The sequence below is a fragment of the Harmonia axyridis genome, chromosome 1 (assembly GCF_914767665.1).
Source record: "Harmonia axyridis chromosome 1, icHarAxyr1.1, whole genome shotgun sequence".
Lineage (NCBI taxonomy): Eukaryota > Metazoa > Arthropoda > Insecta > Coleoptera > Coccinellidae > Harmonia > Harmonia axyridis.
The window spans coordinates 17,012,289-17,025,433 of NC_059501.1; the positions used below are offsets into that span (position 1 = coordinate 17,012,289).

At 37.7% G+C, this 13,145-nt stretch overlaps 1 protein-coding gene across 3 annotated transcripts in view; it reads left to right on the plus strand.

Annotated features, from left to right (window-relative positions):
• Positions 1 to 13,145, plus strand: part of LOC123679681 (nuclear receptor coactivator 6) — a 247,336-nt gene that overhangs the window by 226,955 nt on the left and 7,236 nt on the right. For 2 of the 3 annotated variants that reach the window (XM_045617089.1, XM_045617097.1), the window contains exons 5-6: positions 11,806 to 11,957; positions 12,040 to 13,141. In XM_045617089.1, coding sequence (XP_045473045.1) covers positions 11,806 to 11,957; positions 12,040 to 13,141 — 1,254 coding nt within the window. Of the gene's footprint in view, positions 1 to 11,500; positions 11,522 to 11,805; positions 11,958 to 12,039; positions 13,142 to 13,145 lie in introns of those variants that run through there. The other variant, XM_045617105.1, reaches the window with a different exon arrangement.

A 13,145-nucleotide genomic window follows, 5' to 3' on the forward strand; every position in this document is an offset into this window, starting at 1 on the left:
TCAATTCAAGCTCAAGCTACTTGAGCTTGAGCCAAGTAGCTTGAATAACAAGCCAAGCCGTGAACCCCTAGATGTATAGTATATCCAAAGTCACTTGGAGGAAGCCAGAATATTTCGATTGTTCAAGTGACTTTGAATATACTATACCATATGTGCGCCTGACAAGGTTCTTATTGAGTAACGAGTTACAGAGTTTTGACTAAGGAAATGTCGTCCTTACAAGTTGTGACTCTAAATCAAAACCTAAAAGGTGTGGTCTAAACTTGCCCTTTACCTCGAAAACCTCGAGTGAAATTGAGGATTCAATTCAGATTTTTTTCTCGGAAATTGAAACATTTATTCAAGTTGGTTGGTACAGTGATTAGGATATTGTACCCTAAAGCCAAAGGTACAAAGTTCGACTACTAGACTACGAAAGAAGTTTTCAGTTTACGGGGGATCGTTAGAGAATGGCGCTGTTGTGTGAAAAATTAACAGTGATGTCCTTGAAGTGGTACTGATACAGAGTAACAAAGCCCTTGTTGAACACAAATGGTTCTCTGAACTCGTATACAAAATCTAAGCTTCTGAGAAAGCTGAAAATGGCCTAGGAAGGATGCGATAGAAAACAAACTGGTAGCGATGCACGAAAAAGTGTAAGGAATTTGTATGTAGAAAAGGACTGTCTGAATTCCTTTTGTTGCTGAGATGGATCAAATGTAGTGGCATCGCTAGGATCAGCCTCTAACTAAATTTAAAATCCCTTATGTAAATGAAATCCCGAACAGTTAATCATCTTTGGAAGAAACTCAACATAAAGCTTGAAGCATTGTACACAATCTCTCCAAGAATGTCAATAGGATTCTAGTCACCAAAAAATATATCATCTTGGTTTTGGGAGGTAGTAGGAGATGAAGCTGCATAAAAGCTTTTGAATCTTTAATCACTGACGTGATTTGGTGTCAATTTTATCATACGCTATCTGTTGACAATTAGGAACGTTGTGTACACAAACTTTCATCTATTATGGCGTAAGTCTGAAGTAGGTTTCACTCGTAAAATTCCTTTATTATTTGTTCTTGCGGCAACTGAACGTTTGATGAGAAAAACACCCTTTTTTTACCACAACAAAGCAACTCAAATCACTTCCTCCTTCTGGACCGCTTATTTACTTCACTTCCTCCGAGGTCTCGGCAGTAATGACACCATATTGAAAGTAATAAATCGAGAGAGTGGAGAAAGACCAGATAACAAGTTCCCAGAAGAAAACGCTCTTACCAGCCGGACCGAAAAAAATCGCTCGGAGGCGAAGCGCAATAAATATCATCCTCCATCACCTTCCCCAATTGCGTCGAGGCACTAGAATTTTATCATCGTCCTCGAAGAACGGGACCTCTTATAAAAATAACAAGCTCCATATAAGCGTAAGAACCCATTGTCCTTGCACCCGTACCCGATGCGTATCTTTATCGATTTAGGTTGATTTTTTCCGGCCGCTTATTCGACGAGATAACGCCTTTAATAAAATGCTTTATATTCCATCGCCGGGCATAAAGCTGTCATAATAAAGATCTGCGACTCTCCTAATGGTTTTTACGCCTCGGATCCTGCTTTTCGATTCCTCATCTCCAAGACGTTTTTGCCGCGTAAACATATCACATTTTAATGGCCTCGCGGGGTCGTGAGGAAAATGTCGAATGGATTTTCAACAGTGGCGTGTTTACCGTAGGGGCGCGCAGGTTCCCGAACATATACAGGGTGGCCATTTGAAAACGAAACAGACGAGATTACAGACGAAATAAAGTTTTTCGATAGAAATGCTCGGACAGGTCGATTTCTGTTTCGAGGGGGACAACTTAAGATGTAGGTTACGGACGCATAGCGCTTCAACCCTTACTACTACAACCCTCACCCCCAAATTTTGAATAGGGAAGATGAGGTGAGTGATACCTCATTTGAAAGGTATTTTTATACTGATTTCAGCACAGTAATTGTTTTTTCATTTTATGCATTAGTTCTCGAAATATTTCTAACTAAGTATTTGAAAATGAAGTAGTGTTTTCATGGCACTTGTAGTGTTTTGTGAAAAATCGACATTTTGAGCTTCAAAACAACCATGACTGTGGCTTCCTTCCTAACTAACTAACGAATGAATATTTCGAGAACTAATGCATAAAATGAAAAAAACAATTACTGTGCTGAAATCAGTATAAAAATACCTTCAAATTGAGGTATCACTCACCCCATCTTCCCTATTCAAAAATTGGGGGTGGGGGTTGTAGCAGCAAGGGTTGAAGCGCTATGCGTCCGTAACCTACATCTTAAGTTGTCCCCCTCGAAACAGAAATCGACCTGTCCGAGCATTTCTATCGAAAAACTTTATTTCGTCTGTGATCTCGTCTGTTTCGTTTTCAAATGGCCACCCTGTATATCCTTTCCAATGGAAAAGGGACAGCAGATCTTCATCAGCCTTCTTTCCTTATCCATTCTTGGACGTAGGACTCTTTCATGTTCTTCTATGCTCTTCTGTCCAGCGATATCTGAAAGAACCTAAATCCTGCATCAATATCATCATGTCATCTTCTTTGAGGTCTTCCTACATCACGCTTCGTTAGTCTTAGTTGCCAGTGTGTTTCTTCATGTTCATTTTATGTCTTATCGAGAAACGGTTCCTACCATTGCTACTTCAATTCTGCAATAAGTGTATGGTTCTTGGTCGGATTCCTTCATTTCCTTTTCTGTCCTAAGACTGATTTCATTGAGTATTGGGATGCTTCAATACTCTTCTATTCTTCCTCATTGCCATGGCTTCCAGACCATATGTCGCTACTCTGCAGGTATTAAAATGTTTACTTTTAAGGTTTATAGATATGTTTTCAAATATTACCAATTATCTTATAACCAAAAGCCTAACATTGTTTTTCATCTCCGCTGTTTTATTTTTTGTGTCAATTTTTATTGAGCATCCTAAATATATATATACTCTTCTTCATTTCTAAGTTCTTTGCTGCCATAGTGTGTTCTGTGGTGTGATTTTGATCTTTGAGATATTCATTTTTCATGAGCCTTTTCACTTAGATGATTCAACGTGACGCTCAGTTCCTACATATTGCCACTATGTTCGCCGGTAAAGCGGAGATTGTTTCAATAGGGGCCGTTCACATTGATACCCTTAGTTTTCCACTGCAATGAACGCAGATGAACAAGAATATCGAACTGATTCAAATCTAGTTCAGGAGTTAACCACAGGGGATCATGCTGTCCTTGAAAGTGAATAGTAATAGACCGATTTCGCTCTGTTTAGAGATCATTTATACTGCGTAACTCAACATCGATGTCATCCAAATGAAAACAGAAGCTATTTGATTGAAAGTCAGCAGAAATATCGTTTTTGAGTAGCCATTGAGGTGAAAACTTGGAGGGTTGGGCACCAGGAGTAGCATCAGCGCATATTAAATTAATGATACTGCTGACATTCCATGAAACCTGTCTATCGCTACTCACCTTTCACTGTCTATCTTCTTTTTCTACAAGTGCTTCTTCCGTTAGTGGAGGTGAGCGATTACTCTGACAATCTCTATCCTCAGCCGTTCTTATCAATTCTTCGAAACCTAGACCACTCCATGCTCTTTCTGTCTATCGCTACTCAACTTCGATGACAGCACGTTTCCTTTAGTAAACTATTAACCTATATTATGATCAAATGCAACAACTTACTGGCAACAAATAACAAAGAATTATCAGAAGATAATACAAAGTGTTGCCATTATAACCAGTTTGAATTGTGAAATTCCAACTGGAAAACCCTATACCGATTAGAGAGTCAACGAAAAATTAACTGTATAAAAAATATTGAGGAAGTGAAAAAATTGGTAAGCTATTTAAAATAATGATAATTCTATCTTGGCAAAAAATAAGCTACTTTTTCGGGGTTATTTTGTTCATCAAATGAAAGCAATTACATACCTAGATATGACTAATTTTGTTACAAAATAATAAAATATGACGATACCATCATTATATTTGTAAAAAAAAAGAAAAAAAAAGGTGGAGCAGCTTCCCTACTTCTCAAGCTCTAGACACGCCACTGACTTTCAGGTCGCGAAATTTGAAAGGCGATACGCGTCCCCGCACTACGTCGTAAAATCGTCCGCGGTAGTCGCTATCAATTGAAGACTTATTATTACATGTTCATCTCGCTGAAAAAAAGTCGAATTGGTTGTCCGGACCTGGCGAAAATGTCCATAATAAGAGTTCCTGTCGATCTCGGAATGATAATCGGACCGGGGTAAAAAAAGTAATGGAACCGAACCGATGCTAGTTCGGTTATCGCAGATCACTTTGTATGTATTCGTCGCACTGATTTAGGAGACTTCGTCATCCATAATTCAGAAATTGGATTTGGGTGAAGTCGATCGGAGGTTGAAGATTCATAAGTCGATTTCGTCTGGTTTTTGCGATTCCGTTCAGAATCTTTCATTGAGGATTGTTCCCCCTTTCTTTTTTGAGCAGACGTTCCGAACAGATCCACTTCCAGTTGAATAAGGTGTACCACAGGGAAGCGTTTTGGGTCCATTCGTTTTCATAATTTTTAGGAATTATGTATTCACTAAAACAGCTCCAATCACTGATTGTTTACTAATGAATCAGACAAACATCTTATTAAAAGCCACAACCATTAGTGCTCTAGAAAGCCTCATTAGATCTACGATCAAGAAAGTAATATGCTCACGCCCAACGCTAGTTAATTTGACATCAAAAATTAAAAATATCATAATATAATGGAATGTGCTATGACATAATAGAACTTCTTATATTTCTCAAAAAGGATAAGTTGGAAATGATGAAATGTAATCTTTTTTCCTATATTTTGCATTCCATTCTGAGCAATCAACATTCTTATCGGGGAATTGAAAAGAAAAATAATCCCAAGCCCAAGCGGCAATAAAATTCGGCAACGTTTATCAAAGCGAACGCCGACAAGACTGATGAATGCATGTGTTTTTTTAACGTCAATAACTCGTAAACAGCACTATGAGATTACTCTATATCTGGATATTTATAAGTATAAAACATAATGCGGCACCTTTGATAGTTTCCGATGTCAATTAAATTTGTCGATATTCCTTCCTATTGTTGCTGGCCGAATTAAATCTCATTCGGTATTTTGAATTTCTACACATGTGGTTTTTGTTGATCATGTTTGAAACGTCACCCTTGAATTTGCCGCCCTATGCGACTGTCTCCCCTCTAGCAACTGCTTTGGACTCACTTTGTATAATAAAAACGAAGATTTTTGTCAATGACTCTTGTTCATACCTACCAGTGACGCCAATAAAAATTTGAATCATTCTCCTAGCCTAGCCCAAAATTTCCAACAGTTTTCGACCGATTGAGTACCATTGACTCACCCTGTATAATGAACACCAAGACTTTTATCTATGACTTTTGTTCTTACCTACAAGTGACGCCACTAAACCACCAAAATTGCATATTGGCGTCTTCGAATTCTATTTTTTCGATTATTTGATCATCAATTCACAATATGAGAAGATCGGAAAATTCACTCATAGAATAGTGCAGAAGGCATTGATATTCTTCCACGAGTTCAAAATTCAAAAACGAGCCACGAAGTGGCGAGTTTTGGAATGAACGAGTGGTAGAATGAGCCTTCTGTACGAGTATTATACATTATTTTCTCTAATTCATTGCATTTTCATTGAAATTAATGAAATATTTCCATAAATATAATTTAGTGATTTTTGTATTGAAAAATGTTGGTTGGCAGAACTGATTTCTTTAAGGCAAATTGATGAATTGACAGATAAAGCCGTGGCGGAAAGTTCAGAGAACCAACATAGAATAATAAAATATAACCATGAAAACTGTGCGTTTCTGATATATTCTCGCACGATTTTGTTCTACAAGATGTGGAAGAATGAACGGAATAACCACAGAATTAGAGAAATAAAGTACTTCAACAAGAAAAACTCAATTCATTGATAAAGTTTAATTTACATTCATGCAATACTTTTCAGAAAAGCTATTTTTCATTTTCTCTGTAAACACTACTCTTCCAACCGAAAAGACCACATTTCTCTGTGACGATAAAATATACATTGTTTCATTTCATGGGAAAGTATGATATACGATACATCGAAAAAAAAAAGTCGTGAAGCTCATCTAGTGCACTGAATGTCAACACGAATCCACTAAATCATCTCGGGAAACGTCTCTATTTCTCCTGCTACCAATGAAAAAAAAACGCGACGCGTAGGTTCCAATTACAAAGAACCGACGAAAATAATTCCCCAATAAAAAAAAAAAGCACCAGTCGAACTGCTGCGTGTTCCACTTCTCTATCATAAATTAAAGTTTCGCAACAAACAACCGACGAAGTTTACCATAAATCAAACAAGAAAACGATGAGAATAGACAGAGACGACTTGGATATACAACTCAAATTTGACGTGGATGGATGTTTATTTTTAGAATTGCCTCATTCGCTCCGGGCTGTGTTATTATGGTTTCTTTTTACAGGTCGAATTATGTAATGGTATAGCTGAGAACTATCTTGGGTTTCATGGGGGGTTCCGTACCATTCCTGGGAAATGGGTGATGTTTCTGAGAAATGCCTTGTTTACACTTGTACCTCACGTGTGGAGTCAGATTCCACACCATAGTTCCATTTACTCTTTCCTTTAGTCTTTAATCCTTTACGTCTATTCTGTGGTGGCAATTCGATGTCTATGATTATCGTTCTTTTTCTTATCTGGTTGAACTTGCTGCTCAAAGTTTGTATTTGATGTTTTAAAAGCTCTTGTGAGTTGGCAAAACGGCATAGCTACAGTAAAACGGTAGGCTACAATAATGCTTGATGTGTTTTGCTGCCTAATGGGTTAGTTTGTGTAAATTAAGATGGTTAAATTTGTGATTATCCTAGGAAAGAGGCACTTTGGCTTTTCTTTAGTCTTTAGTTCTTTAAATTTATTCTGTGGTGGCCATTCTAGGTTTATGGTTATCGTTCTTTTTCTTATCTGGTTGTACTTGTTCCTCAACGTTTGTAGTTGATGTTTTAAAAGCTCTTGTGAGTTGAAAAAACGGTATAGCATAGGCTACAATAATGCTAGATGTGTTTTGCTGCCTATTGGGTTAGTTCTTGTAAATTGAGATGGTTAAATTTGTGATTATCCTAGGAAAGAGGCACTTTGATTCAATTTTATTATACGGGGTTCTCAAATGAGAGAAAATAGCTCCTATCTGGACAGCTGCTGCAGCTGACATCATTGGACATTAGACAAGTAGAAGTATACACTACGCCATTACTACAAATTGGACGATACCTGCTTACAAACGCATTGAAATTATTAAAATTCACTACAAAAATGGTGAAAATTTTAGAGTTCGCAAAACTAATGATCTTTTGGCTCGTGGTGAAACACCTTCTCAGCAGAATATGGGGACACTGGAGAACAAATTTGTGCTCTGTTAGCCTTCTGGGAACTGCGACCAATTTGATCTTTTGTTCTAATCCCTACCTATTCATACAAACCCTGGGAGGCCGTCGATGCGGTTAACGAAACCTTCGACATCCTTTGGAGCCTTGGCTATCATTTCGTGAGTATCCAGAACTGACTTTCCCATGTGAGTGGTTCTTAGCCCTGAACATTTGCACACTATGTGTTCGGCTGTTTCTACTTCCTTTCCACAAAGCCTACAGATCTCATCTGCTGACTTACCCATGCGGTACAAAAGGTATTTGCACTGACAGTGTCCCACCATTACCCGATGCTCAGCTCGTGGTAGCTTCAGAAGCTTTCTGGTATAGGTCGATGAATGCACCACAAATTTCTTTGCCTGAGTGTTGCCCGGAGTGTTTCTCCAGAGGGTTTTTCTATTGTCCCACTCCCATTGTTGGACTGCTGCTTTATATTGGTCTTTTCCAAGCCTACAGAAGAGCTCAGAACCAACAGGTGTTGACCTTGATTCTTCTTCGCAAGTTCATCGACATTTTCTTTTCCTATAACTTTAATACCACAGTGCTTCGATACCCCGGTTCCATATTCTGAGTATTTGGTCTATCTTTGCATAAAACCAAACTACAATTACATATTGATGTCGCTATCTATTTTGGGGATATAGCTCATGAAAATGAATTTATTCAAGTTCTTATAAAATAAGAAGAAATATCTGGAAAAACATTGACTTTGCGTCAGGAGTCAATATTAAATGTTTTTGTCCTTGATTTTGTTATGGTTCAGGTGATGTGATTAACAAAATTTTACATCAAGCCCCAAAGTGTGTTATATTCTACATCTACACGAAGAATTTCGACTGAGTCGGGTCTGTTGAGGCCGAAATTCGGTTTTTTTTTCATTCTGCTTGAATTTTTTGTGGTTCTTATCAAGCGATCAACACGAAATTTGAATCATATTTGAAACTCTTATTTCATATCTTAACGCAACTCGATCGCTTTGTACAGTGATATATTGCGCTCTGTTGAAGGAACGATCGCTAACGATTTTGCTAACAATGTTACTGAATACTGAGTGTGAAAAGAAGATTTTATTATTTTATTCAATCTAATATCCCTTTTATAAGACTTCAATAAATAGAGATTATTTTTTCCATTGGAACTCTAGACATACCTAACTTCATGGAAAATCTATTAGAATCTATATTTAGCAATCTATCGTTATTATTTATTGAGCTAGTAGAGCATCACATTCCTTAGGTTACTGTCATGTTCAACGCCTCCCACGTGCTCACACAAAAGGTCATTTGATTCGAGACGTTAGAACGTTTTCGATTTTTCCAATCTACAGCTCGGTTATACCGCTGGTTACTTCACATGTTCGCCGAGACCGAACGAAACGTATTTTCAACAATAAATGCCCAATAAAATCGATATATCGATGCGATGGTTGGATTTCCTTAGATGGTCGTAATATAATAACTTCGTGCGACTACATTTCATTTCTGGTATTGTTTATGGGCCTTAAAGTGACTGCGTTTATGAGCACTCAAGATAAATAGGCGGAGAGTGAAACATCACTTTCTCGTATCGAAATCGTTCACGTATTCTTCATACACAACAAAATGCTCTGACAGAGGGTGTGGCACTGTGCTTTCTCGTCTTTTTCCCCGAAAAATCGGCTCTTTACACATATGCAGTACGTTATTTTCAGTCTTGCAATACTATTATCTTATTATTTAGAGGGGCACTACAGGGATATCGAAAACCGTTAGAGATACTGGGTGGCTTGAATTACAAAAAAGTTGCGTTATTTAGGGATTAGTGTGTTGGTGTTAACAGATCCAAAATATCTCCAATGGTTCCCGAGATATCTCGAAAAAACTTCGTCGTCAGATTTTTTCTGTTTTCTCTTGTTTCAGAGACGCGATAGTAAATTTCTTTTCTTATGACGCCATATTGGTTTTACTTATGAGGTGATAAAGAAAAAATTACGATTTTAACAATGTATCACACTCTACAAAAATTAAGTGATGATTTCACTTAACAACTGAACGAAGAAACAAGTAACTTGACAATTCTGGCACCAGCCTACTAGTCAAATAAAATAATAAAAAGGAAGTTCAAATTTGCGTAGATAGACTCGATATTTTTGTAGAGTGTGAATTGTTGAATTCATATTTTTTTCTTTATCACCTCATAAGAAGAACCAATATGGCTTTCATAAGAAGAAAATATTGACTATCGCGTCTCTGAAACTATGGAAAACAGAAAAAATCTGACGACACCAAGATACCCACACCAAATTCCATTGGAATCGGATAAAAATTGTAGAAATTCAAGTTTTTACAAGGACAAGCAATCACACAGACCGACACAGAAATCTTCATCTACAGTCTTCAGTAGACTTGAAAGCTTAATTATAAATAATAAACCTGCTGTCCAGAAAATTATTGTTTATATTGAAGAACGCAACCCTTTTTTCGATTGTTCCTTACCAATTCAGAGATAAATAAATAGGATTGGGATCGAATATTCATATGGAGTCTTCATAAACAAAGTCCATTAGAGAACTTTACGATGCACAAATAATAAGCATGACTAGAAACGTTTTTTCACCATAAGAATCCCGGAACTCCATCATATCGAGGAAATATTTATATTTCTCTTGAAATTGGCCGTACCATACTGTATTACCCATTTTATTGCCCTCGTAAGGGAACTGACCACCTATGAGCAATATTGGTAACGATATATTTCACTTCCTATATATGTTGAAAACATAGACTAATAATTAATCTGTGGTGTAAAATCGCTTCATGAGATATGAACGAAATTAACCTTCCTGTTCAAGTGCATCATGGTTTTCTTCATCCTGATTTTACCTCTCATTATTCCTTCAGCTTCAAGTTTCAACCATTTGTCTGCCAACAAAATCTCACCGATGCGATAGAGCAATTTGCATCGTTATCGTTTTTATTTTTCGAATTGCAGTGCCTGTCTCTGGACATCCCATTTGGTTGATGGTGCAAATTGAACGTTATTACCTTAGTAGCAGATGCTTTATAATACTAATATTGCCTACTCCGAGCGTCGATCGAAATGGCTTTTTATTGCTGCGATCAGGTTTTGATTACTCTGTTCGGTGATAGCGAACATCTTGTACACGTGAAGGCGGCCCACATGGTTGGTAATTCACAGTTTTCGTTAGTGTAAAATCTTGAAATAGATCGATAGCCATACACCATCTGATATTTCATCAAGTCATATCTGGTGTTTCGTTTTTATTTAATGTTTCTATATTTTCAAAGCTAGAGAAAGGATTTCACGGGAGAGTAAAATATATTTCAGTTTTGGCTGAAGGACTCAGGTCGATGGCCACAAACACATTTATTATTATTTTATTTCAGATCAAATGAAGATATATCTTTTTGGTAATCAGGATGATCAGTACCTACTTGAAGATGAAAAAAGAATACATCGAATTTTGAGCATTCAATGGAACACAAAATAAAAATCTTGCCTTCACTTGTTAGTCGAAATACTGAAACCTTCCAATAGACGTTCACTTCATGAAAATTTGATTAGAAAATATCTCAATTAGTTCCACGTTGAATATCTATTTTTAGATGAAAATCTCACCTTATCGGTATTTTTCAATTGAAACTTAAAAATCACAGACATATTTCGATCAAAATGCAAGTACGCTGTATCCTAGAACGAGCTCCCAGAAAGAACGAGAAGATTTTATGAAATGTTTTCTGCTGACAGAAATTGCTCCATCGCATTACATTTCTGTGAAAATGTATTCCGACTGTCATGTACATATAAATTTGCAACGGAATCTCCTCCTATGCAATACTAAACTTGCAGCACGGCAAAATTGCATCTCTAACATAGCCCGAAGAAGCCAGTCGTAATAACGAGTCGAATAAAATATAAAATCTCTCCAACGTCACAGATGAAAGAGCACTTACGTGTAACAATGTAGAATGGAATGAAATTTATTAATCCATATATGCAGCCGGAGTATTTTCAGCGCACCGGCAATGTGAAGTCTCGAATAGGGTAATTCAATTTGCTTTAAAATTGGATTGTCTGCATTTCACGTTTGGGAATGTTATACAGATTCTCCCCGTCCTATGTAATTCCTTCGTTCGTTCCCGTTTTATTTTTATTCCTGCAAAGGTTAACGATTTCAGTGAACTCTGTTTCATTTTTATCCAAAAAGAATCTTATGAGAGGTTACCTTGATCGCAATACCCATTTTCCTTGTATTCTAGACTGATAACCCTTTAACGTTATAGTTGTATTATTACAGATCTTGTATTGATTATGTTGTTTTATTCTAGATTACAATGTCAAGAGAAAAAAGAGAAGAATCGATATGCCTTACTGCGGAGGTATCTCAGTTTCACAAATATTGGCTCAACGAGACAAAATGACGATGGGACAACAGAACTTCGCCAAAGACAGCACAACAAACCAACAAGTGAACCAACAGGTGAGTACCCTATATAAAAAAATAAATATCGAAACCTTCAACTTCATTCAAACTTGAAATCTGATACCTATTTCCTCCGTAGGTCTGGTCAGCACATCAGCAACAACAACAACAGATGCAGCAAACAAACAGACTTCAAGCATATCCGAGCAACATGCCGATGCCTAGGTATCCACTTGGTCAGGATTCAAACGAGCCTACACATAATGGGGAAAACATCGCCATGACCCACCAGCACCAATCCATGCCTCCAAACATATCACATCAAACTGATCACGTCCCTAACCAACATCGGCAACTTTCTAACGATAGTCCGAATGTTCATGTCCACCATCAGCATGTGATTGGTCCAAATGGTCAGATTATCAATGTGCAGAAGCCAATGCCTCCCATTCAGCATGCGCAGAATGTTATAAATAGTCAAAATAATATGACTTTGTTCCAAGGTCAGAAATCCGCCCAACCGATGTTGCATAATCACCCTCAATCACAACAAAGACTATACGTGAATAGTCAGCCGAATGAGCCTAGTGGACCTGGTCGGCCTCTGCAAATAATGCCGGTTGGTATGGATAATCAACAAAGGCCATTAGATATCCAGCAAAGAATGGCGCAAAATCCTCCACAATTCTACAATAACCAACCTCCAATGTACCCTCAAATGCCTCAATATGATCCATCGAAATCTGTGAGACCTTTGATGCCTCCAGGTAATATGCCGATCAATGGATTTAGGCAGCAGGTACTCAATCAGGGTCAAATGATACAACAGCAGCACATGATGATGAATCCGAACCATCAAAAAATGCACTGGCCGCCCAACAGAGCCCCAGCTCCAGTCAACCAGCCTAATCAGCAGAATCAAATGCCAAATGTTTATGAGAGAGTGCCACCCTTGCACCAACACCCTATGATGTGGCAGGAGGAAGTGAAAAAGAAAAAGATCAAACTGGGAAAAATGGCGAAGAATCGAGGTGGTTTCGTCATGGAATGTCAAACAACACAATCTCCTTGTCCAAATGTAGATATTAGGCAGATTTCTAATGAGCCTGATAGAGGTGTCATTCTCAACCAGGTACCTCCAGCGAGCCAGAGTAATCCTGGCCCCTCATTTATGGAAGACCCTAGTGGGTATTTGGCTCAACAGACAGCTTTATTGAACAATACTATAAACAGACAAACAGGTAA